This window comes from Xenopus laevis, chromosome 9_10S (genome assembly GCF_017654675.1).
Source record: "Xenopus laevis strain J_2021 chromosome 9_10S, Xenopus_laevis_v10.1, whole genome shotgun sequence".
Taxonomy (NCBI): Eukaryota; Metazoa; Chordata; class Amphibia; order Anura; family Pipidae; genus Xenopus; species Xenopus laevis.
The window spans coordinates 32,295,249-32,322,383 of NC_054388.1; the positions used below are offsets into that span (position 1 = coordinate 32,295,249).

The 27,135-nt window shown below is 43.1% G+C and overlaps 1 protein-coding gene across 1 annotated transcript in view; it reads left to right on the top strand.

Moving 5' to 3' along the window:
* Nucleotides 1-1,178: 1,178 nt before the first annotated feature.
* The window catches only part of tgm3l.4.S (transglutaminase 3 like, gene 4 S homeolog), a 77,014-nt gene continuing 51,057 nt past the window's right edge, over nucleotides 1,179-27,135 (top strand). The window contains exons 1-2 of the mRNA XM_041578065.1: nucleotides 1,179-1,321; nucleotides 1,876-1,987. Coding sequence (XP_041433999.1) covers nucleotides 1,975-1,987 — 13 coding nt within the window. The 5' untranslated portion in view covers nucleotides 1,179-1,321; nucleotides 1,876-1,974. The remainder of the gene's footprint in view (nucleotides 1,322-1,875; nucleotides 1,988-27,135) is intronic.

Here is a 27,135-nt window from a genome sequence, read left to right on the forward strand (position 1 = left end):
TCCCATTTTTGGAGCCATAATTTGGAACTCTTCCATAATCAGATATCTCACCTCATTCATATAGATAGAGATTTCTCAAGTTAAGTGGGATGTGTATTTCAATCTTTTCAATTTTTTTATGAAAAAAATGTTTACATTCTTTAAAAACCAAGAATTACTAAACCATAAAAACAGTGTCAAATTTGTCATAGCTTTTAAGAATGTGGTTAAATGATTCCTTTCTGTTTCCTGACATCGTGAAAAGAAGAATTTAACACATTTGAACTGGCTGCTTGATAAATGGGGCCCTTGTTCATCATACCAGTTGCTGAATTAAAGGGATATTAAACATAAGCATGGTTATGTAATAAAAGATATACAAGGATAAATGCCTATAGCAATAAATCGGCAGATAGCAAAAATATTATTGGTTGCTGGGAGTTACTGCACATAGGCAAACTTTTATTATGTATGTGAAAAAATGTTCTTACTTATCAAGCAATGCCTGTTCTAGAACTATAAGGGCTGATTCACAAAAGGTCAAAAAAAACTGAGTGTTATTTATAGCATGCCTTAAAAATTGCATCGCTTCACTAAAAGTTCACTTGTCTGACTTAAGAAGCAATTTTTTTTCATACATTTTCAGTGAATTGTGTTTCGGCATTTTATAGCATGAGTTATTTTAAGCCATTTTATATTTTTACACGTTATTAGTGCAGTCTATAGCACCTAAGACATTCCGGATGCTGCTGACAGAAGTCTCTTTTTACAGTATCTTAGTCGTTTTCTATAAAAATAAGTCAAATCAACTGGACTTGCTGTGTTTTTTTTTTCTCTTGAAGACATTTTACCAGTCATCCAACTGGCTTTCTCAATTCAGAATAACTTGTACGTAGGATCTTGCTTTGCTTTATATCCACTGGACTGTTGCTCCAATCAGCATAATCTGTTCATCATACTCCACAATGATGGCATTACGTTAGATGTTGATTGTATTAGCAAGATTGGAGCTTTGATGTGTTATTAAACCTTCCAGGGAAAGGTGCCAAAACAGCATTGTATGTGGCAGACAATAGATGTTTCAGTTTATGAAGACACAAAACCATTATCTTTAACACCTCTTTTAAACCAGTCACTCTCCCTGTCTAAAATCGGACTTGGCAGTCTTCAAACATGTGTCCTCTTTCTTTTAGATGTCGATAAAAAACAAGATGCAGTTTCGAGAATTTTTCGACATTTCGCGGGAAAGTCGCTAATTTTTCGGCTAAACGCCCCAAATTCGCCCATGGCTATCCATCTGAAGTTTACAAATGCCTACTCCTGGGAGGTGCTACATTTCACAGTAATTATTGCACTATTTTATGCTTATATCGCATGTTTGTGAATAATGTGTTAGTATCAATTCTATTCTATAAATATCACAAGGCGATTAGAATACAGCCTTATGGTAATTTAGAATTAACCCTTGTGATATGTCTATTAGTGCATGCAAAACTACTTGATGAATCAATCCTTAAATAAACATAGTTTCTTAACGCACAAAACTATGCATTAAGGAATAATGACCTTTTGTGAATCGGGCCCCATAGAATACTATAAAATACTTTCATTTTTTTATACAGAAAATGCCAAAATAGTAGATCTGACTGCCCTTTGGGAGAATTTTGGGAGTAGATAAGAAGGATTATAAGATAAAAGATCAATGACTGAGATGAGCACATAATGGTTTGTGTCTTCATAATATTCAGTTTTTATCTCAGTAATGTTGAAAAAAGACAAATTCTTGTGTATCTGCAAATGGAAGCTGTATGTAGAAAAACAGATAATAATATCCGCTTTGGAAGGTAATATACTATAAGCATTCTCTAAGATACTCATTGAATTTCACCTGCTCAGAATAATGGATCCAGTGAGATTCATCCCATTTTCCTGACTTGAGTTGGATACAGAAATATTGGAACTGATGCTGAAAGCCTAGATGCAAAGACAGTGTAAATGACTTCACAAGGTAAGAGTGCCTTTAGTTTTAATGAAATAGTTACCATAAAGGCTTTTGGTTTTATAAAATGCTTGGGAAAATGGGACATATTCATTTTTGTTTTTAAGTTGCCACTGGTTTACACAATCTTGTTTCTGTTGCATATATTGCCACCCACAAGTTGAGAAATGTAATTTCCCATATACTGTATACAGATGTAACTACAAATGTATACAGATAGTTTGGCCTGTATCAACCTAACCTTTGGACAAGACATGTAGGAGGCACTGCAAATGCAAAAATTAGAGGAGCCTCAGTTCCTTTCAGTGGCATATCTAGAGATTTAAGGGGCTGTCCTACAGAGGACCTTTCTCCACCTTACCTACACAAACTAAACACAACCTGGACTAGTTGAGAGGAAACACTAGATTCTTCCTATCTGGTTGGGCTCCCTATCCAGCTCCATTTGCACACAGCCACACATGTCCAGATTGCAGCAGGATAAGGCTTGCGGTGGACCTCGATAATAATGCCACTGGTTCCTTTCAAGTTTATGCAAATGCATTAAATTGTTCATTGGCTTCAAGCTGATCAATGCCATTTTACCTTCTATATGGAAAATAAGCCTTTAATCTGAGGGCCAAGTTGTAGGATAAAAACATTCCCTTATAGCTGCATTATGTGTTAAGATGTATTTATTTTCATATACAGTAAATCCCACATTACATGTGGCAGTATATCAGTAATATATATATCAGAGATAGAGAGATACACTCACTGTAGTGGCAGTGAAGAGCAGATGCCTTGCAGTATCTGAAGGCATGGCGTAAGTCTGAAGGATTAAAAACAAAGGCCACTGTCATACTATTTGGCTTCACAGAGAAAGTTGGTGCAATGGACTGATATAGCTGAATATGCATTGGTGATGATTCTGGAAAATGCTGGGAAATCTATGGGGCACATTTACAAAGCTCGAGTGAAGGATTCCCATAGGCTTGCCTGAGTTTTTTTTGATCGAAGGATATTCCTTCGATCGTTGTATTAAAATCCTTCGAATCGTTCGATTCGAAGGATTTAATCGTTCGATCGAACGAATAATCCTTCGATCGTTCGATCGTAAGATTTGCGCTAAATCGTTCGACTTCGATATTCGAAGTCGAACGATTTTAGTTCCTAGTCGAATATCGAGGGTTAATTAACCCTCGATATTCGACTCTTGATGAATCGGCGCCTAAATGTGTTTGCAAAAAAAAAAAAGAAGAAAAGAAATGCATGTATCATTCATAATGATCATATTATTAATTTATCCCACTCATCAAATGTCCAGAGATGTGACAGGAATTTAATGTCTTTAAAGAGGAAGATGAAAATATATAGGTAGAAACACAGAAGAAGGCAGGGATACCTATCTATGGTAATTTATTTTGGTACTAATAGAACCCTGTGCAGGGTTCTCCAGTATCAATAGGAGCACTTGCACATAATTCAGATTGGGTGAGTGCATTGAAGTTTAATGTGACTATTGGGAAGTTCAAAGAATGAGTTTGGATGCAAGTACTTTTAATGAATGGCATCAATAAATGCAATATTTTTGTGCATTTTAGTATTTCCCCACATTAAGCTTATAATCTCTTAATATATTTACTGTGAAGTGTAGTCTGAGAATAGGTCTGTAAAAAAAATATTTGCTGTGAAGGTAGTTTGGCGGGCAGAGTTCAGTGAAAACTCTGAGATACAAACTTGTACCATGGAATTTGGAAGCGTTGAAAAGATCATTGGAGCAGGTGGATTGGCTCTGGTCTTACTTAAATGAGTGTCTGACACCCCCTGTAGGAACAAATAATCAAAGATAGTTACTTACAGTAGATAGAATTTACAGTAGATGTGTTACTGCAGCAAACATCTTCCAATATTTAAGAGGTACAGGAACAGCTAAAGAATTTATGGAGCTTTAGTAACTCTGGAAAAAACCCTTTATGAATGCAGAAAATTCATGTTACCTATACATCAATCTCGGCATACTGTTTTAAAAATATTGGGTCTTTAGTAAGAGTTAATTCAAGTCTAGCACTGAGATACATATTTGCTGGAAAAAAAGAAAAACCATTGCAAATATTTTTTTTACTCGAAGTTGAAGTTGCGCTAGTGATGTTATGATCATCGGTTCGAAGTTACGCTAGCGATCACAAATTTGCATACGGCGTGCCGTTAAAGTACAATGGCCGTATATGCAGCAGCAAATACATTATTCTACACAAGCCCGGGAAACCTTCATAAAATAAAATAGAGTTGTTATTTTGCCCTATACATGTGCCCACTGTATAGTTTAGGTGCCATATGTTAGGAAATGTAGGGGGGAATGAGGGTACCGCCAAAAAAATTTACAATCTTTTTCAACATATCACCCTTAAAATAGTAAAAGACGCCAGCGATTTTTGGGACTTCGAAAAAATGTAAACTTTTTTTAAGCAAGCCCTATCTACTCTATTGCACTTAGCTTGGTCTGAGGTGGCAAAGTAAAGTCTGGCGCAAGAGGTAACGTTCATGAAAATCCACAACTTAGTGAATTAGCTTAGTTACGTCCCTTCGCCAGAGCGCAGCTTCGCCTGGCGTAAGGGTGCAAAGTAGCGATAGAGTAGGTCTACTTCGCTAGCGAATTTACGCCAGCACCCGTTAGTAAATTGGCAAAGTGGCAAAATGACGTCACGCTGGCAAATTGTTGCTAGCATTAGCCACTTCGTCCTTTAGTAAATGTGCCCCTTTGTGTCCCTCTGCCCTCACAATGCCCATCCCCCCTGCCCATAGGCCTGTTGGGCCTCCCCGTCCCCAGGGTTTGGTGCCCTTTCCCTCCAGCGTGCTCACATAGCCTGCCTGCTCCTATTCCACATGTTAACCCTCCCTATGCCCTCCCCTTGGGATTCCCTACTATCTTCCCCCCCTTGTGGCTCTGGACATGTGTGAGTGGAGACACTCTGCTCTCCCTCCACCAGCCCCCCCCCCCCTCAAACAAGTCCTGAGTCCTCACCTCCTTCCTCCTCCCTACCCTTTCTGTCCATTTTCGAAAACTTGGTTTCTGAGGCCTCCAAAACCACCGCCTTTCAGTGCGCTTTCCAAACTGCAAGTGAAAGCAATGCATGTCAGTGTGCCTAAAATGGCTGCTGGAGAACTTCCAATTGGTTAAAAAAAATCAGGAAGTATGGAAATTAATGTCCATTTAAATTTTCCGAATATTATGAATTTTTTGTGTTTTGCACCAAAATCGCGATTTTTTCATGAAAACATATATAAATAAATTGTACGATTAACACCAAAAAATTCAATCTCTATGGACTGCAAATCCGAAAAAAATCATATGATACATACGATTTAATCGGATAAATAACCTACTATTCAGGGGGGAAAAAATAGGGTTCATTAAGAAAAAAACCGATAAATCGGACTTTGATAAATGGGCCACTAAGTCTATGCTGGTATGAACAGACCACATGTGAACCTGAGCTACCTTTCCTCTTACTTCTATTTCTTATGTTCCTTAATATCTGACCTTGCGACTTATGGCAAGTTGGGTAAACTAACATGGCCTCTTTACACCACTGATCAGCAGATTTGATGCAGGTATTAGTAGCAAATTGCTGCTTGCACCAAACAGTATGTCTGTGGAAGGCAAAAACAACAGAGATGTTATATATAAGGAGGACAATCAAGCCTGCCTGTTTCCTCTGCAGTACACTTTGTTGTCTTTTTCATGCATCAGGGTTCTCTTTATTATCCTTACCGATTTATTAGAGTAGAAATACAAAGCTCATTTAATTTTTTTCCCCTGTACTGACATTTTATTCTGCATGAGAATATGGGCTTGTAAAATGTATGTAACAGCAAAGACTGGTGGCCAGGATTTTGGAACTCCATGAATGACTTGCAAAAGAGGGAGTAACCACTCCTAAAAAGAAGAAGCAGTGAAGAAGCTGTCATGTACTTAATCACAAGTAGGGGGTGCAAAGGTATACCAAATAAATATAGCTATAATATGGAATGAGAATAGAATATAACATTTAGGAAAATATTATCTGAAGGCTTATTCATTTTTAGAATGCTACTTTATATTTGACCTCATTTTGGGAAAGATGGACAGAGACCCGGAGACTGGGGCAGCAGGGGCCCTGCCACTGGGGAGGAGCGGTGGGGGTTCCTGCTACTGGAATGCTACCCAGTCCGATCCTGTGAAGAGGGTCTGAACAGAAAGCAATAAAAATAAGCTTGTAGCTTTAGAGAGGACTGTTTTTTATATGGGGTCAGTGAACCCCATCTGAATGCTGGACAGAGGGAGTCAGAAGAAGAAGGCAAATAACTTAAAATCTATAAAAAAAAAAGAAAAAATGAAGGCCAATTGAAAAGTGTCTTAGAATTAGCCATTCTATTACATACTAAACGTTAACTTAAAAATGAACCACCCATTTGAACTCGAGCTTTAGCTAATATGATTTGGTACAAAAACTCTTAAATGCTTGCACATTTTCCAGCATTTGGATTTTGCAAAATCCAATTTGCCTGGCCAAACCAACATGATATTTTCTTTTGCGATGGTGATCATTATTTTATTTTTTGGGGTGGAGGGGGTTCTCAAATTTGAAATATGAACTGGCTGATATTCAGAAAAAGTTTTTTTGGAGGATTCAATGTTTGGCCAATTGCAAGAATGGTGAATTGTGTGTGTATCTGGCCTACATAGTGTCACAGAGAACCCAGACTGCAAAAGCCTACAAGTTAGAGAACATATACGAGATGGAAATGCTATGGAGTGCTATATAGTTGGTTCAACTCTGAATAGGGAAAATCAAATAAAGGTTTTTTTAAGATAGTTCGGCTTTGACTGTGCAGGGCTACAGGAAGCTGAGCCATTGTCACTGCATTTGTTTTGGCCATGATTCTGAGTGACTGATAGACCATATTGTGATCCCATCTAAACACAGTTTAAAAAAAACATGGTCTTCTTACCTTAATCTGGTCTTACTATATGTCTTACATTGGCATATGGGAGCTATGGCTGTGCCACTTAACATCTGCCTATTGGACCCTCCAGAGTCTTCAGCTATTGACCCTTGTGTAGGGTTTTCCAACTGCAAAGGGTGACGATAGATAGATGTTAATATCAAAAGGTCTAATATGGTCTAATATGTGTTTCATACCCCAAAACCAAACAGTATATCTTAACTTAGAATTACTGGCAAATGTGCGGCCTCTATATAAAGCAATTTGGGTGATTGAACTGTGCCACTATTAATTTGACTTGATGAAAAATTGGACAGACCAATAAAATTTGGTAACAACTGGGAAATACATAAATATAATGGTTTAAAGAATTGGCCTGTAAAAAATCACTCAAATCACATCAATTAGGTCATTTAAATGTGGTGTCAATATGTGTAGTATCTGGCCAGTTCGTAATCCAGATGACTGCTGCACACACCATGGCCAAATTTGTCCACCTAATAGTTGGATCCTATGGGGAGCAAACGTAGAGTCATTGGCTAAAGACCACATCTATGGTTACGTATGTTCCCATCTGGTGGGATTCTCTGTCCTGTCTGATCAAAACAGACTAAACCTGAATTATAGGGGATCATTCTGGAAACATACAAGTCAAGTGCTATCTTCATGCATAGTGGGCAGGTCAGCAACCAATGCCTGGTATTGTAAGAGCATGTACTGATATGTTGGCAGCCAATATATGCTTTTTTACTTTGGGATTTATAATGCATGAGACCTTACCCTACTAGATATAAAAAATATTTAACCACTATTGATATCAGTATGTAACAATATTAAATTACCCTGGTGGTCCAGTGGCTCTCCCTTGTGGTCTAGTGGGTGGCGAGTCCCCCGCCGCGCCTCCAGCAGGGATGCCTGCCACGTGCTGCCTACTTCCTTCAGCGCCAGTTCTGCTATGGCGTGCACGGCCGCGTGCTTCTGGCATTATTCGCGAGCGTGATGACGTCATTGCGCAATGGTGCGAAATTCAAACTATTTGAAGGGGCTTTGCGATTAAACACATGGCCCATTGTTAGGTTCAATTAGTTTGTTCCTGGTGCTATATATAGTGATTACTATAGATCGTCTGGTGTTTGACCCTTGCTTTGTCTGACTATTCTGTACTCTGTTTCCTGACCCTTGCCTGTCTGGTTATTCTGACCTCTTCAAGCTGATCCTTGCCTGTCTGACTATTCTATGCTCTCCCATCTTGATTCCAGCCTGTCTGACTATTCTAAGCTCTCCAATCCTGATTCCGGCCTGTCTGACTATTCTACTCTGCTTGTGCTGGCCCAGCCTGCCTGTTCCATGCTGAGTTGTCTGTTCTGCCTTCCAAGTTGTGTTCTTCCATCCAGTATCCTTGGTGAGACGATCGTGCCTCTTTGCTCGTCCAGAACCTGTAGCTTTGCTCCTCTCTTAGTAAAACCTGGCGGTATCCAATTAGCCGAGGGCTCCTCCCAAGGTGAAAGGCGGCTGTTAAAGGCACGCACGCCCTCCCAGTTGGTGTTGCGACCGGCTGGGTTGCCTGGGGCACTGGATACTGGCACCGCAAGCACATGATATCGTGAGAGACATTGGGTTGAGGTACAAGGACATAGGTTATGATGCAGTGGCTCTGGGTGAAGACACAGAAGAAAGCAGATATGAGCGGAGAGGCTGTTTCTTGGCCTGTGCTTACTGCACATACAGCCCAGTATGGCATTAGCTACAAGACAGCAGAAGCTGAAACACAGATACATTTTGTAAGGATGGTCCCCTATTCTTCTCTCTCAAATTAGCTTCGCTTTTTTCCCTTTTGTATTTGCTCTCTAACTCATTTCTATCCTGTCTCTACTCTATCATCTCCTTTCTTGTAATTCTGCTTTCAACCATCACCTATGCATTCCAGGATTTTTTTTCACCTCTTCTTTTCTCTCTTGTTTCTGCTTATGTACCCAATCTATTTTCCCTTCTATCCCCTTGTATTTCTTGCATTTTTTTCACTCCCTTTATTTCTGTGATCCAACTTAATTTTTCTTCAGTTTGAATACATGCCTTATACTTTTCTTAATGTTGTCTGGCTGGTAGAGAAAAGGGCTGAAAGGAATTCAATGGGCAAAAGTAAAGAAACAGAATTAAACTAAAGTACCTGGGTGCTGGCCGTCTCACACATAACCAGGAGGCTTCTCAATACTCATAAAAAAGGCACAAAGGGACAGATTTCAGGAACTTCAGCTTTGTCCCTTCAAGGTGTATGTCCCCATCCTGCCACTAGGGGATTGGCTAGGGTGAAGGAAGGTTCAAATTTCCTTCTGTAGCCTAGCCAATCACCTGGCAACTCAACCTGAGGGAGAAAAAGCTGCAGAAGCTGTCGGAAGCTGCAGATGTCGCTGAAATTGCCAAATTGTGGATTATTTGTGATCCCCACTTGCAGTACAGGCAGAATAAACAGTTTGTAAACATTTTCATTAGTTTTTTTTTAAATAATTTGACTGCTTTATTCATTTTAGTTAGCAAAGGGGAAGCTTTGGGGAGGCTAAGCCTTCCCTAGCCTTTATAAATTTGCCCATGCTGGTCAGGGAGTTTACTTGATATTTTTTTAAAAATATACAAAATTCATTAGGAGGAGATTGCTGCTCTGGCTGTCGTTTGTATCCGCTCGAACTGTATTACCGATGGACTTACCCATCATTCTTTCTTTCTGTAATTCCAAATTCCTTTGTGTTTGTTTCTTTTATTTGTTATGAAAAATTTTTTCAATAAAGACATATTTGAAAAAAAAAAATATACAAAATATTTGATTGGCCCTGTACCGTTGCAAAAAGATTATTACTGCAAATTAAATTATGCCATTTTTTTTTACAATTTCCAGAAAATAATTTGCCATTTATTGCCAATTGGTTCACATCTATTTATACTTTTTCCATTATCTAAACATTCCATGTTTTGCAGGAGCAACACCTAGATGGCAAAGTCTAGTAAAGGTTGTTGGACATGAAACAACAACTCAACTCAACTGGAGGATCCTGAGTCAGTTGGAGGAATGGGCTATACTTTGTTATTCATTTTTTGATGAATCTGTTTTCCAAACACTATGATAGCCATTATTTTGCTATCTGTAAATAGATATGTAACTGTAGCAATGAATTAATATTTATTAGAAGTGATATACATATTGGACATCATGTTCAGAAGATGGCATTCACATTTTTAGTACCCAAGGACACTTGTCAATTAAGAGAGGTCATTTAAAAACAACCTCACAAATATGATTGCTCTAAAATTGATGCGATGGAATGCACATATTGATGCAATTAATTAAGGTGCTGCCATCCAAACAAGCTCCTGCACTTCCACAAGGTTGCCATTGTGTCCATTCTGTCTTCTGATGAAAGGAGCGCAACTGTGGCAGTTGACGGCTGGGAAATCTGGAGCCACTGCCACCCCAACTTGCTCATAGCTCTAGGGGTTCCACCGTAGATGATAGGTATCACCTTTATACCACTTGTTTTTTATTTCAAAAGGGTTGCCCTGTAACAGTAGATGATATCAATATGTGCACCAGACTTGCAGCCAGTAAGTCAGATGAAAGCAAAGTTTAGAATGAGAGCTGCAACTCATCCCTTACTCTGTATATGAATTTGATAGATAAAGCAACTGCTTTGTATCAAAATGCAAGTGCAATAGATTTCTTTTTGATACTAGGACATAGGGCACAATTGCATTGGATGCAACGTGGAGTACAGCCGCAAATACCCTTGACCATGGTTATTTTTGAATTACCCATTATTATTACCCTTTGTAAATGAGTTTTGAAGAAATTTTCAGAGCTATGATATGCACTTTAGTATATTAGAGCGGAAAGACATATTGCCTACTTGAATGATTAGAAAATTGAAAACCTGTTCATACTTACAGTGATTTTCGTTTCCACGACTGGAGCATGGCAGTGGGCAACATTAGGGTTAATTCCTCCTGTCATGTGGACAGAACAGGAACAGTAACCAATAAATTCAACTACGCCCCCGGTGCTGCCATCTTTACACTGACTAAATACTCCCCCAAACCAGGGTTGAAAAGCCTTGCAATTTTATAGTCGAGGAAACAAAAGTATGAACTGATTTTGTTTTCTTGTTCCTTCCACATATCAGTGGGCAACAATAGGGAAAAAAGCCAAAGAATAGTCAAGGGTGGGTAATGCAATTTTACTTAACTAAAACACCCCATAAACATCACATTTGTAGTGTTTAACAAAAGTGTTCCAGAAACTCCACGCCACCACTTTGCAAATATATTCAGTGACTTGGGCCTTAAGTGCCCAAGAAGCTGCTGTAGCTCTGGATCTTGAATGGTACCTGAGATGGCTGGTGTGACTAGGCTAACTGAATAAGATCCTTGATCCAAGTGGCCACAGCATTTTTTGAAGGCTGGAGTCCTAACCTCAAACCTTGTGGAATGATAAGTAAGGAATTTACCTTTCTGATGTCAGCAGTTCTTTAAGATATATCCTAAGGTATCTCACGTGATATGCCATTTTTCTTCCTTGGCAGAGAGGAGTTTGTCAAATATAGAAAAATGTCCTGATACATATGAAATTTAGATATAACTTTGTTAACAAAGTCATCGAAATCACTTGTAGAAAAGTTAACTTATCTTACTTACTCTTCTAGCCAAAAAAAAAAATAGCAAGAAGGAATGTCATCTTTAAAGTTACCAGTCTTAGTGGAGCCTTATCCAAAGGTTCAAAAGGAGATTCTGTCAAAGCTGTTAGGACCAAATTTTGATCCCATGGAGGCACTTAAGCACAGGTCTGATTCTTTGAAAAGCATAAAAAACCTTTTTAAAAATGCTTGAAACACCAAAGAGTACCAGAAAAATGCAAAATAGCACAAGAGTGGAGATGCTAAGGTTGAGTTCTATCCACGACCTGGAACCCCCAAAATGTCCATTGGGGAAAAACTCCTCTTTTTACACTAATCAGAAAACTTTTTAGTAATGTAGAGACTGATAAACCCAAAACTAGACTTTTTGGATGAGGATGCATCAGAGAATCCTTAGTGGTCTTATCGGCAGCCTCCAATAATTCCCCTTGACCAGACTGAGAAGCTGAGGAAACCACACTCTTCATTGCCACCAAGGATTGATCAGAACAACATTCACCTTGTCATCTAAAATTCAGGATCATAACAATTGGGGGGAATATAGAGGACCCCAGTTCTAGGTTATTGGAAAGGCATCCACCACTACTGCTGGTGGATCCTTCATCCATGAACAAAATATTCATCTTTGCAGTGTTCCTGAATGCCGTGTTATCTATCTATCCATCTTTCCTAAATTTTGTTGACCTGCTGATTCAACACCCCTTCTCCTCACATCGGAAGGGACTTGCTTAGTCTGTTTGCAATCTGGTTATTTTTCCCTGGAATACTTATAGCTTTCAAGACCAACAGATTTTTCAAGCATATGCTTGATAAAGGGGTACAACCCCAAAATGTTGTACTAATCTGTGAATAAAAACACAAGGGTTTGTCCCTGCTTGTACCAGCCTTTGAGTGTCAGTGAATCCTTTTGTACTGTACTGCTGGCATACATAGTTGTGATCCAAAATTTGTCTTCAAAACTGTCTCCTATAAATTATCAGAATACACCAACTCAGACTGTGGACTGTCTCTTTTGTGAAAAAGTTAAGTTGATCTGGAGCAAGCTCATCCCATTAACATTGAGAAAGAAAATTTAACTTAAAATGTCTAGAATGAACTCTTGCCCATCTTGCACACAGAGATATTAAAACAATCCCAGAGATAATTTTTACCAGGATTTTCTGACATATTTTCTCCGTAATGATTGGGTGCTCTATCAATTTAGATAAGTTCCCGATCAAGTCTGCAATTTATTCTCCCTTCTGGCAGACTAAAGTGAAGGTTCTTTGTATCTAGGACAGTGTCTAAATATTCCAACTTTTGACTAGGGATCAACACCGATTTCTCCCAATTGATGTTCTTTTGAATTGATCTTGAAGATAATCCATTATCGTTCTCAAATTATCCAGAAGAATGGACTTGGAAGATGCTTTCAGGAGAATATCGGCATATAAGCATACTGTATATTTGGATTCCAATGAGACTCTAATTTTCCAATACTGGGTCCAGAATCTTTTTGAAAATTCTTGGAGCATGGCCAGCCCAAAAGGTATTGCTCTGTATTGAAAATGTCCAGTTATACCATCCCTCTGAGAGAGAGAGTTAACAAGATCGACCTAATTGTTTCAATTCAAAATGAAGACACCTTCAGGAAACTGTTTAGATACTTTAGGTTAAAAATGACTTTATAGTCTCCATTTGGTTTTCTCCTAAGGAACAAATATGAATACATCCCCAAATACTTACAGTATGATTCTGAGGAACTCTGGCAATAACATTCATGTCTCAGGTCTTTGAGAATAAGTCTTAATTGTCTCACAGCCTCTTTTCTTCTTGATCTGTCTGATGAAGTGAAAACGTTTTGAGTAGTCTTGGAAAATTCTAGACGATATCCATTTGACATGGTATCCACAGCCCACTTCTCTGGAATTCTTTGAGCCCACACTTGAAAACTTGAAACCTGGTAACTTTTCTCCAAGATAAGACAATTGGGCTCTCTCACCTTCATACTATATTCTTTTCAATCTCAGGATTCATTTTGAATCCCTTGAAATTTTGGAAATTATGACTTCTGGCCTTCCATTGCCCACAATAAGATTTTTACAGTCTATATTGTCTGGCCTCCCGAAAAGAATTATGTTGGCTTTCAGTTGAAAATCTCCTTTCCTCTTCTCCTGAGGCAATATCAGTATTGTGGATCATTCCCAACAGCTTGAATCTGTCTACTCTCAATTGTATTGCCCAATTCATTAATCCATATCTTATTGGCTACTGTTGTAAGGGGTACTGCCGATTAGCATGCAGTCCCATCAACAAGATTTTCTTCAGAGAAGTATCCTGTCTTCTCTCCATTGTATATTTAAGAGAAACTCCTTCATCTACCCATAATGTAGTTCTTCTATCTACCTTGGTAATGGCCAAATCAGCCTTTGGTGTATTGTCCCAGATTTTACAATCTTCCTCAGCAAAAGGAAACATTTTCTTGAATTTTGTGGAATAAATACATTTTCTGTTGGGCACTTCCCATTTTGACTCAATAGTTTTTTTTATAACTTCATGTAAAGGAAAGAGATGGTTTCTTTTAACTGAAGATTTAAACATTCTATCCTATTTACTTGACAATGAAGATGGTTAATCGCAGAAACCTGATGGCCTTAATAAGAGGTTCCACATCAATAATCAGAGCTCTGACTTGTCTTCTTCTGAACCTGAATCTGTTACTTCTCTTTCTGAAACTGACCAGCTGTCCTCTTTCTGCTTAGAACTAGTGCTGCAGCTTACACTGATGTTGCTCAAAACTTAATTTGCTGTTCTGCAGGATCGAGTCAAGCCCCCTTCCCGGAATGCGCAACAAGGCACATACACTAGGGGGCACATTTACTAAGGGTCGAATATTGAGGGTTAATAAACCCTTGAAGTAAAATCCTACGAATTCGAATAACGATCGAAGGAAAAATCGTTCGATCGAACAATGAAATCCTTCTAATCAAAGGATTTTAATCGATCGAACGAACGATTTTCCTTCGATCAAAAAAACTTAGAAAAGTAATGGGGAAGGTCCCCATAGGCTAACACTGTACCTTGGTAGGTTTAAACTACCGAAGTATGTAGTTGAAGTTTTTTTAAAGAGACAGTACTTCAACTACCGAATGGCCGAATAGTCGAACGATTTTTAGTTTGAATCGAAGTCGTAGTAGCCTATACGATGGTCGAAGTACCCAAAAGAAAAATTTGACGTTTTTTTACTTAGAATCCTTCACTCGAGCTTAGTAAATGTGTATGTTTGCTCGGGGGAGGAGCGCGCTCTGAAGTGGCAGGGGAAAGGTATTGAGGTACAGTTTGTTATGACCTAGGCATGTGCTTCTACTGCCTAGCCCGAGTTCTGTCCCTGCTATTCTAGATAGACATGGGGGTAAATTTATCAAAGAGTGAAGTTCCGCCACTAGAGTGAAATTCCGCAGCTCTCAATTCATTTCTATGGGATTTTGAAAGGCGTATTTATCAATGGGTGAAGTGAAAGTTCACCCTTTGATAAATATGTCTATAAAAATCCCATAGAAATGAATGGAGAGTGGCGGAATTTCACTCTAGTGGCGGAACTTCACTATTAACTTCACTCTTTGATAAATATACCCCATGGAATTGCTGAAGGATTCTTTCATCCAATCCATAAACTCAGAGAATTCTCTGGAACACAACACCTGCAGCTTCAGCCATGCACTATATGCAGACTCTTTTATCTGGCAACGCCGCTTGGAAATGAATGGCTATGAGCCCGCCTGCACACATATGCCAAACTCGGTTCTAGAGCTTCAGTGCAGAAGATGCCACCACCAGGGGGAGTATGAAGGAAGGAAAAAAAGATGGTGTGCCGGGTGCGGAAGTTGAATTTATTGGTTACAGTTCCGTCCACATGACAGGAGGCATTACACCTATTGTTGCTCATTGCCATGTGGAAGTGAGCAACAATAGTTTTTTCCTCTCGCACGTCCATCCGTTGATATCACACCTGATACATTTCTCAAAGGGCAGCATCTTAAATCTTCCTCCTGTTGCCTTCCTTTGAAACTGCTACCCTGATACTGGTGTAATTGCATCCCTTTTTAAATTTTATTTGAGAAGCTGTGTGTTTCAACATTTTGATTTAGTTATGGCTCAGCAGTCGACTGTCACAAATTGATCTTCATTTAAAAGTGTTGGGAGTTAGTATTGGCAGAGTCTAATGTTGCAAAATGGCAAAAAAATCACTAAATACAGTCTATTGGGGTAAATTCTTTTCTTTCAGCCATTGGAGTCTATGGGCAAATTTTTCCAGGTGAAACCTGGCAAACAATTCTCATCACTATTGGGAATCTATACTTTGTCGTTTAGTCCAGCAATGGAAGAGTTAATCCTTCCAAGAGTGGGAACCAATCAGCTTTCAGGGGAAGCTATAAATAAGCCTTGGTCAGCTGATCCCACTGCCTGAGTTACAGGTTGAGGTGGAGAGAGTGAGGGGGAGGGGGGGTTGTGTTGGAGAGACTAAAGGCTAAAGTATATTGAGAGATTTCTACTGACTGAGTCTGATTTCTGACTCTGCTTTAGTCACTGTTTGGGCAAGTTGCTATTTGTGACTTTTGTCTGTGCCAGTAATTGCCTTTAATCTCCTGAGCTGTGTGTGTAGCTCCCTGTGTAACTCTGGCAACTCTTTTCTTCTCTAAGTTTTCCTTTTGTATTTCCCTCAAGTTCTCCAGTCATTTGCTACTTGTTGCACATATAACACAACTAATTGTGTAGTGTGTGACTAAGCATTGAAAGTGTCTGATTCATTAAAGAGACAGCCAGTGTACACTCTGCCCCCTGCACTCACTGCTAGTGGCAGCTTAACCCTTTCACTCCTCCACTCCTGATAACTCCCCGCAAGCTATTTGTATACAACAGTGCTGCAACCACTTGCTCCTTGCTACAGGGACCTCATTGTGAAATCAAATCACCATCCAGATAAATTATGTATAAAACGTCCATGCATAGAAGGTAAACTTAAAGTACAGTAGAAAAAAATGGTGTAAATCCAGGAAAATGTAAAATCAGGGAAATGTATTATGCATAATATAAAGGGGGGGACCGCAACACAACAACGTAAAATGAGGGAAAACTTAAAATCAGGGGATGTAAAATGGGGGTTCTATTGTAATTATTATTCTTTAATATTAGGGTTTATGTCTGCCAAGGTCTTGTTACATAATTTCAATCATCCATGTTATAAAGGTGCAGCCAACCCTCACTTTTAGAAGCTCCTGCATCTGGGGTTACTAGTTCATAATAAAACACATGGCCAGAGCTATCCCACCCTTCAGTGAACAGGTGTTGTATATTTATAAGTGAGGTTTTCACTTGCAAGTTGGAAGTCTGAAAGAGGTGTGGTGCCTCTGTGACCAGTTCAGTTCCTACAGTTTGGTGCAATTTTGCATATATGTTGATGTCCCTTGACATCTTGAATGGATGTAGTTTCTTGCAAAGACCTACAGTATTGTCATATATATATGTAAATGGAAGTAGCATGAATGTTGTCTAATTTTTGCAGAGACTTTGTGCAGCCTCTTAGCAGCTGATCAGTGGAGGTCCTAATAGGTCTGTTAATGAGAAAACAGACAACACTGAAATCAAGCAAAAGAAAAGACGGTAGTCCATCAAGTTTAACCCCTTCAAATGATCTAGCGTTCATATATATACATATATACAGACCTATTGATACACATACTGTACATACAGGACCGCCATCAGAAATCGCAGGGCCCCATACGACCAAATTTCCTGGGCCCCCTGGGCTGCGCCCACCGCAAGCCCCACCTACAAGTCCGCCCTCCCCACCACACAGTAAAAAAACAAAAAAATTATTGGTGTCTAGGGTTCCCACATCTTAATAAAAAAATAAAAAGATATTGGTGGTCAGGGCCCCCCATAAAAAATCATTTGTGGCCAGGGCCACCCATTAAAAAATATTAGTGGCTAGGACCCCACATGAGAAAAAAAAAATTGGTGGCCAGGCCCCCCCCCACATTATAAGAAAATTGGTGGCTAGGACCCCACATGAGAAAAAAAAAATTGGTGGCAAAAATTGGTGGCCAGGCCCCCCCCACATTATAAGAAAATTGGTGGCTAGGGCCCCTTAAACGTCCATGCCTTTCTGAAGTCAGCAGCTCTCAGAAAGATGGGGGCCCGACTAATCAAGAAAGTGTGGCGTGGCCGGGGCCCCCCATACCTTCGGGGCCCCCTACAACTCTCCCCCCTGTCCCCCCCTGATGGCTGCCCTGTGTACATATACTGGTATGGGATTGGTTATCCAGAAACCCTTTAGGGCAGTGGCACACGGGAAGATTAGTCGATCACGATTTTTAAAAGAGAGATGTGGTGACTAATCGTTCGTTTTATATTCAGCGTTGATTCGCTAAGTGTAGCGAAGTTACGCTTGCGAAGGCTAATTTGCATATGGCGCCAAATTCAAATTTCAATGGAGGAATATGTATCAGCACTACAAATGGCTAGAAAACCTTCAAAACATCAAATAAAATTTTTATTTTGCCCTACACATGTGCCCACTGTCTAGGTAAGTTGCCATGAGTCAGGAAATGTAGGGGGGGGGGAGGGGAGCCCCAAAAAATGTTTCGATCTTTTTCAGCCTATCACCCATCATGTAGAAAACACGCCAGCGTTTTTTGGGACTTAGAAAAAATTTGGACTTTTTTTGAAGCCATCCCTATCTACTCTTTTGCGCTTCGCCTGGTCTGAGGTGGCGAAGGAAGTCTAGCGTAAAAGGTAGCGTTCAGTACACTGCGCGCGTTAGTGAATTTGCGTAGTTACGTTGCTAGCGAAAATTCGCCAGGCGTAAGGGTGCGAAGTGAAACTAGCGAAACTACACCAGCGTTCGTTAGTGGATTTGCGCAGTAATGAAAATGCCGAACGCTAGCGAATTAACACTAGCGTTCGGCACTTCGGCGATTAGTGAATTTGCCCATAGGTATCCTTTTTGCTTTGCTGAGAAGCGATTGAAGGAACTTAATGAGCCTGACCCAACCCTACTATATGAGGGATGAAGTAGAACACCAACTGCAAACCAGGCCAACTTCAGTGCCTAACCTTTCAATTTTTTTTTATTTAGAATTCTTTACATAATAGTTATGCAATGGTGGTTATACAGTAGATTTCTCTAACGTCCTTGGGGGACACAGGAACCACTGGGTTAAGCTACTACAACCAGGAGGCAGGACACTGACACAACAAAAAACAATTGCTCCTCCCCCTCCATATATATATATCCCTTGTGCTTAACCCTCTAACTCAGTTTTTTCAGTGTCCTCGAAAGGAGAGTAGGGCCTTGTTCTCTAGGGAGACCCTACACAAGGAAATCCTCGGTCAGTGGTTAGCACTGACACCAGGGGTGAGACAGGAGCCAGGGACATACCTGTGTTCCAATAGTCAGCCCCCCACGCAGTACACCTCTGTATAGGTCATAAGACTTGGTGAAGCAGACCATATTGGAGCGAATGCAGTCCTGGCCCGCAGCAGAGGGGCCATACAGAGGTTATATAGAGATAGCAACCGGACACACGGCTGCACTCTCGTCTTAGCAGCGCACGGTCTGGTGAGTACAGCAGGCGGCAGCTGCAGACGCACTATCTCCCCCCTGCCTTCCTCTACGATCTCCGCTCCCCTCCCCCTCACTGCTCCTCGATTGGGTACCTGCTAATTGAGACGGAGGCGCTGCGGGTCAGTGCACCTGCGTCACCTGTTGGTGACGTCAGCACCCTTCCGCTTCGGTTTGTGTCAAACTCGCAGAACGCGGCTGCAGGAGGAGAGGAGCGCTCAGTCAGTGCGCATATCGGACCAGCGGTGTTAGTGTGGCCGGCTGTGTCTGCACCCTGCTCGCAACCGGGAGGCAGGTACCAGGGGGGGTGGGGGAGGGGCGGACAGTTAGGATTATCTGCTTGGAATAATGTTCACCAGGGGGGAGAAGAGCAGAGCCCTGGCCACGGTCAGGTATTTTTCTTGTGCCTCATGCAAGGCAAAATTGCCCAGGGGTCAGGGGGAGCCCGTATGCGCAGCATGCACAGCTGCTGAGGACGAGTCCTCTGCCTCTAATGCTCAGAATGACAGCAGTACAGGAAATTTCCTCAATGCTGATACCCCTGCTGGGGAATCTTCTGGGGTTTCCATGTTGGGGGTTTCTGCTTTAAGTGACCCAGCCCCTTTATGGGCAGTGCAGCTGTCCCAGTCCCTGGCTAACTTGCAGGGAATAACAAACCTTTCTTCATCTCTGGACAAGTTTATCAATCATCTATCTGAGATTCCTGGTAATAGGCAGAGCATTAGCTCTAAACATAGGAGACAGGACTTGAAGAGAAAGTCTCTGACTGCCTTGGCCTCAGGGGAATCTTCGGATGAGCAAATGTCCGAGGGAGAGGAGGTGTCTTCGTCAGAGGAGGATAAAGGAAGTGGGGAGCCAGATAGAGAGGTGCCTCATGATGTGGAAGGCCTGATAAGGGCATTGAGGGAGACCTTGGATTTGGATCCAGGGTCAACTGGTTTTGCTCAGAGGGGACCTTTTAAACGCCAGTCAAAGCATGCGACAGAATTTCCTTTTCATGAGCAGCTGGAAGACATTATACAGCAGGACTGGGACATGCCTGAGAAAAAGTTTCAGCCATCACGACGCCAATGATAGCAGACGCATGGACCAGCAGGGCAATTACCACATGGTCCCAGGCTCTTCTGGATGGATTGGGAGATAATACTCCTAGGACAGAACTAGTTTCTTTGGCTTCAAAGATAGTTGAAGCAAACGCCTTTTTGACTGATGCCATCTTGGATGGGATACAGACCACAGCTAGAACATCCGCATCTTCGGTTGCTGCGCGACGAGCATTGTGGCTGAAGAATTGGACGGCAGATTTGAGCTCTAAGAAGTCTCTTCATGTCTGCAGTTTAAGGGGAAACATCTGTTTGGAGAGGAGCTAGAGGAGGACGAAGGAAGTGGGGAGCCAGATAGAGAGGTGCCTCACGATGTGGAAGGCCTGATAAGGGCATTGAGGGAGACCTTGGATTTGGATCCAGGGTCAACTGGTTTTGCTCAGAGGGGACCTTTTAAACGCCAGTCAAAGCATGCGACAGAATTTCCTTTTCATGAGCAGCTGGAAGACATTATACAGCAGGAGTGGTACATGCCTGAGAAAAAGTTTCAGCCATCACAAAGCTTTTCTCGTTCCTATCCTTTTGCCAAGGATCTGGTGGAAAAATGGAGTGTCCGGCCCAAAGTTGATGCTCCAGTGTCTAGACTGTCGAGGAACACGGCGCTTCCGGTTCCTGATGCGGCGGCTTTTAAGGATCCCACAGACAAGCGTCTAGAGAGTTCACTGAGGGCTATCTTTATTTCGGCGGGATCCACGCTGCGACCAATGATAGCAGGTGCATGGACCAGCAGGGCAATTACCACATGGTCCCAGGCTCTTCTGGATGGATTGGGAGATAATACTCCTAGGACAGAACTAGTTTCTTTGGCTTCAAAGATAGTTGAAGCAAACGCCTTTTTGACTGATGCCATCTTGGATGGGATACAGACCACAGCTAGAACATCCGCATCTTTGGTTGCTGCACGACGAGCATTGTGGCTGAAGAATTGGACGGCAGATTTGAGCTCTAAGAAGTCTCTGACATGTCTGCAGTTTAAGGGGAAACGTCTGTTTCTGGAGCTAGAGAAAATAATTTCCCAAGCAACAGGGGGAAAGAGCACTCTATTGCCGCAGACCAAGCCTAGGTATGGATCAGGTTCAAAACAGGGCAGATTTATTCGAGGTTCCAGTTTTCGTTCCCCAAGGAGAACACGGACATCGGAAGGCTATCGTGCCAAGGGGAGGTTTCAACAGCGAAACAAGCATCCGTGGCAGAGCCGCAAGTCTAGTGTCAAGTTGACCACTGACAAGACCCCCTCCCAATGACTGGACGGGGGCGTGGGACCTCAGTCGAGCCATAGGGGGACGACTCGGGAGGTTCCAGGAGAATTGGAGGAGGGAAGTGTCCGACACCTGGGTTCAAATGTTAATAAGCGAGGGTTACAGGTTGGAGTTTCAGGCACCTCCGCCAAAACGTTTCCTTCTCTCCAGAGTACCAGTAAGGGAGCCAAAGCGCGAGGCTTTTTTTCTGGACAGTGAGGTCACTACTACAATCAGGAGTAGTGGTTCCGGTTCCGTCCGGTCAATGCTTCGACGGCTTCTATTCAAATTTATTTATCGTGCCAAAGAAGGACGGGTCCTTTCATCCAGTGTTGGACCTGAAGGCACTAAACAAATTCATAAAGTACTCCCGTTTTCACATGGAATCCATTCGTTCAGTCATCAGATCCATGAGGAAAGGGGAGTTTTTAGCATCCCTGGATATCAAGGATGCGTATCTGCATGTTCCCATTTGGCCAGAACATCACAGGTTCCTGAGGTTTGCTTTTCTTCAGCAGCATTACCAGTTTGTGGCCTTGCCATTCGGTCTAACGTCGGTACCAAGGGTATTTACGAAGATCATGGCATCCATGACAGTGATTCTGCGACTTCAGGGAATTTCGATTATTCCGTACCCGGACGACATCTTGGTAAAGGCAGAATCATTGGAGAGGGCTACAAGGAATGTGTCCATCACGGTGGCAACACTAGAGTCATTTGGGTGGATGATCAATCGTCAGAAGTCGTCGTTAGTACCCAGCCAGGTCATGCAGTTCCTGGGGCTAGTATTCAATACAAGCTCACAGAGAGTATTTCTGCCGAAGGAGAGACAGTCGAGACTCAGGAACATGGTAGCACAACTTATCCAGAACCACACACCGACGATACGATTTTGCATGCAGGTTCTAGGGTTAATGGTGGCAGCAATGGAGGCGGTTCCATGGGCCCAATTTCACCTGCGACCATTACAGTTGTGCATTATCCGCAGATGGAAGAAGGGATCTCTCGAGAATACTATGACTCTAGACAGGATAACACGAGAGTCCTTGAACTGGTGGATGGATCCAGCAAGACTGGCTCGGGGACAGTCGTGGGAGGACCCACAGTGGATGTTGATAACCGATGCAAGCCTGACCAGATGGGGGGCAAGGCTCGACCAGAGGTGGGCACAGGGCACATGGTCTCCCGAGGAGTCCAGACTGCCTATAAACATCTTAGAGCTTCGGGCCATTTACCAGGCCCTAGTTCAGTGGCAGGATATGTTAGAGCACCAGCACATAAAGGTGCAATCAGACAACGCAACAGCGATGGCCTACCTGAATCATCAGGGGGGCACAAGGAGTGTATCCGCATGGAGGGAGACACAGAGGATAATGGAGTGGACAGAGCGCAACAATGTAGTAGTAGCAGCGGTTCACATTTCCGGAATCCTGAATTAGGAGGCAGACTATCCAGGCGAAATGAACTCATACCGGAGGTATTCGCCCTTCTAGTAGAAAGGTGGGGTTGGCCGGACATCAACCTGATGGCGTCCAGGCACAATGCAAAGCTGCCAAGGTTTGTTTCAAGATCCAGGGAAGCAGAAGGAGTGGATGCAATGACGTTTCCTTGGAATTTTCACAAGGCGTACGTGTTCCCGCCAATACCCATGATTCCAAGAATCCTAAAGCGTTTTCGGCGAGAAAGTCTGACCTTGCTGATAGTGGCTCCCTTCTGGCCAAGAAGGGCATGGTTTTCAGACCTGATCTCCCTGGCAGAGGGAGATTGGTTCAGACTACCAGCAAGACCGGACCTACTTCGTCAGGGACCAATATTGCACCACAACCCGGCTCTGTTCTCTTTGACGGCGTGGCGATTGAGACAGCCATCCTGAGGCGTAAGGGGTTTTCTGACAGGGTGGTGGAGACCATGATCAAGGCTAGGAAACCCTTATCTGCCAAGGCCTACTATAGGGTCTGGAAGGCTTATCAGACGTGGTGTGAGAGACATCAGATTCCATTCGAAGTGTTACGGTGTCACGATCGCCGCCCGGAGCAGGTCCTGGAGCTCCGGGCGGCGCATCCTCTCCTGCCGGCGTCGCTCCCAAAATGGCGGCGCCCATGGCCGCCACGTGGGTAGCGGCGCCGGCGCGATGACGTCAGCGCGCCGACGTCGACGCAAGGACGTCAATGACGTCACTATGGCGCCAAATTCAAAATAAAACGCCATTTAGACGCCAGAATGGCGCCCAAGCATAGGAATACTTTCCCTAAAGTGTATCCTGGGTTTCCTGTGAGCCTTATTGCTAAATCTTGTTCCTGTTTGATATTCTGACCCTTTGCCTGGACTTTGGACTTTGCTGAATTCTGCCTACCTGTGAACTCTTGCCTGGACCCCGACTACTCTTCTGATTAACCCTTTGGACACCGCGACCTTGCTCCCTCAAGAGGGCTTCCTCCTCGATCCTGACCACCTCCCTGGAGGGACCTACCGGCTCCCTGACATTATACTTGGGCCATGGATCCTACTGAGGAAGCTACGCCTGATGTCGGACGAGCGCTCCGCGGATTGGCATCCCGCATGGAGGAATATGAAGCCCAGCAGTACCGCATAGGACAGGCACTCGATACCCTTCTCTCCCCAGTGCCTCCTGCTTCCCAAGCGGCTGTAAATCCTCCCATGGCGGACGTCTCGTCTAGCACAGGTTTCTCGTCTGGTGAGCCTCGTATTCCGCCTCCTCCTCGCTTCAGTGGGGACCCACAGGCCTGCAGAGGTTTCGCTACACAGTGCCAGATCCAGTTCGAGTTTCAACCCTCGCACTTCCCCAATGGGGTATGTTATGTCTCGTTTGGTGGGCAAACCACTTGAGTGGGCAACATCTCTTTGGGAGAAGAATTCTCCACTGACTTTTGATGCCAAGGCTTTTCTTCAAGCATTTCGTACTGTGTTTGATGCCCCGGGTCAGGTCACAAATGCCCCTTCTCACCTTCTGCAACTCCGACAGGGAAACCGCAGTGTCAGTGACTATGCTATTGACTTTAGAACTTTGATGGCTGAGTCTTCCTGGAATGACGATGCCTATAAGGCCGTATTCTATCAAGGTCTGTCTATTCGCATTAAAGATGATCTTGTCTCCAGGGAGTTCCCTGATCTGCTGGAAGATCTGATTGCACTATCCATTAAGGTGGACACTCGTCTCAGAGAGCATCAAGTAGAGAGGGTGCGTTGTAAACGATTTCAACCCTTGTTGGCACCTCGCTTCCAGAGACCTCTCTTGCAAACTCCAGCTGCTCAAGCTTCTCCTTCTCCTCCGGAGGAACCGATGCAAGTTGGAAGGGCTCGTCTCTCCGAACAAGAAAGACTCCGTAGACAATTGGCTGGCTTATGTCTGTATTGTGGTGGACAGTCTCATTTTGCGAACTCTTGTCCGGTGAAGCCCACGAGTTCTGTTCCCTGGGGTATATCTAGGGTAACTCATGTAGGGGGCACTACTCCGAAATCTCAAGAGAACACTCAAAGGTTTCTCCTTCCTTTACAGATTCGCCTAGCCACTAAGACCATTGTCGGCTCAGCTTTCATTGACTCTGGAGATGCTGGGAACTTCATGGACGCTCTTTTCGCTAAACACATGGAAGTTCCCTTATTCCCTTTGTCCTCTCCGCTTCGTGTCACTGCCATTGACGACAGACCCCTGGAGGCTGAATTTATCTTTAAGACGACTGGGGAATTGCCTGTGCAGGTTGGGACGCTGCATAAAGAAAGACTATCGTTCCTAATTATTTCCTGCCCATCCGTTCCTGTTGTTTTGGGTCTCCCTTGGCTGCGCCTGCATAATCCCACCATTGATTGGTCCGCAGGACAGATTTCCCGTTGGAGCCCATTTTGCCAGCAGCATCCTGCTGAACCCCTCCAGAGGGTGACTATCTCTATGTCTGATCTGAAGACTCTACCCTCCTTCTACAGGGAATTCTCTGATGTATTCTGTAAGAAATCCGCAGAGTTCCTTCCTCCACATCGACCATACGATTGTCCTGTCGATCTCCTGCCAGGAACCATGCCCCCTAGGGGTCGCACCTATCCTCTTTCTCCGGCTGAGACTTCCGCTATGAAAGACTATATTCAGGAAAATCTCCAGCGGGGGTTTATCCGCCCCTCTACTTCTCCAGCCGGGGCAGGTTTCTTCTTCGTGGAAAAGAAGAATGGAGGCCTACGTCCTTGCATTGATTACCGGGGCCTTAATAAGATCACTGTTAAAAACCGGTATCCCTTGCCTTTGATTGCTGAACTCTTTGACCAATTGAAAGTGGCTAAGATTTTCACTAAATTAGATCTCTGTGGGGCGTACAACCTCATCCGCATCCGTGAAGGGGACGAATGGAAGACGGCATTCAACACTCGGGATGGGCACTATGAATATCTCGTGATGCCCTTTGGCCTCTGTAATGCCCCCGCTGTCTTTCAGGAGCTCGTGAATGACATTTTTCGGGATCTCTTGGGAAAGTCTGTGGTCGTGTACCTGGATGACATCCTAATCTTCTCGAAAGACCTTGAATCTCATCGCTCCCAGGTGAAAGAAGTGCTCTCTCGTTTGAGGAAGAACTCTCTCTTCGCCAAGTTGGAGAAATGTGTCTTTGAGGTGTCTAAGATTCCTTTCTTGGGTTATATCATCTCCCCAGAAGGTTTCGAGATGGATCCCGTTAAGATGTCAGCAATCCAAGAGTGGCCCCTTCCCTTGAGCACCAAGGCTATTCAATGGTTCATCGGATTCGCCAACTACTACCGGCAATTCATCAGGGGGTTCTCTTCCCGTATTGCACCTATCCTTACTCTCATCCGAAAAGGGGGTAATCCCAGGTCCTGGCCTCCAGCTGCCATAGAAGCTTTTCAGTCCCTAAAAGACGCATTTTCTTCTGCCCCAGTCCTCCGTCATCCGGATCCTAAGTTACCCTTTTGCATTGAGGTGGATGCATCTGAAGTGGGTGCTGGGGCTATTCTATCCCAGAGACATTCTGCCGATGGAAAATTGCACCCCTGTGCCTTTTTCTCCAGAAAGTTTTCCCCTGCAGAACAGAATTACGATGTAGGGAATCGAGAACTTCTGGCAGTCAAACTTGCTCTCGAAGAGTGGCGTCACCTCCTAGAGGGTTCTTCAATCCCGGTCACGATTTACACTGATCATAAGAACTTGGAGTTCATACATTCTCTCAAGAGACTGAATCCTCGTCAGGCCAGGTGGGCCCTGTTCTTCTCCCGCTTCAACTTTGTCTTGACTTTTCGCCCTGGCTCCAAGAATCGGAAAGCCGATGCTCTGTCTCGAAGTTTCACTCCGGTGGATTGTACTCCTGAAAGACTAGAGCCTATTATTCCTCCTGTCAAGATCATCGCTTCCTTGTAGCCTCAATTCGCTGATCAAATTCTGGCTGGTCAATCTTCTGCTCCTCCTGATACCCCCATTGGGATGGCGTTTGTTCCCTCCGAGCTACGTCTGCCCATTCTTCAACAGACCCACTGTTCCAAGCAAGCAGGACATCCTGGTCCCGAAAAGACTCTTGAACTCCTTCGACGTTTAGTCTGGTGGCCGACTATC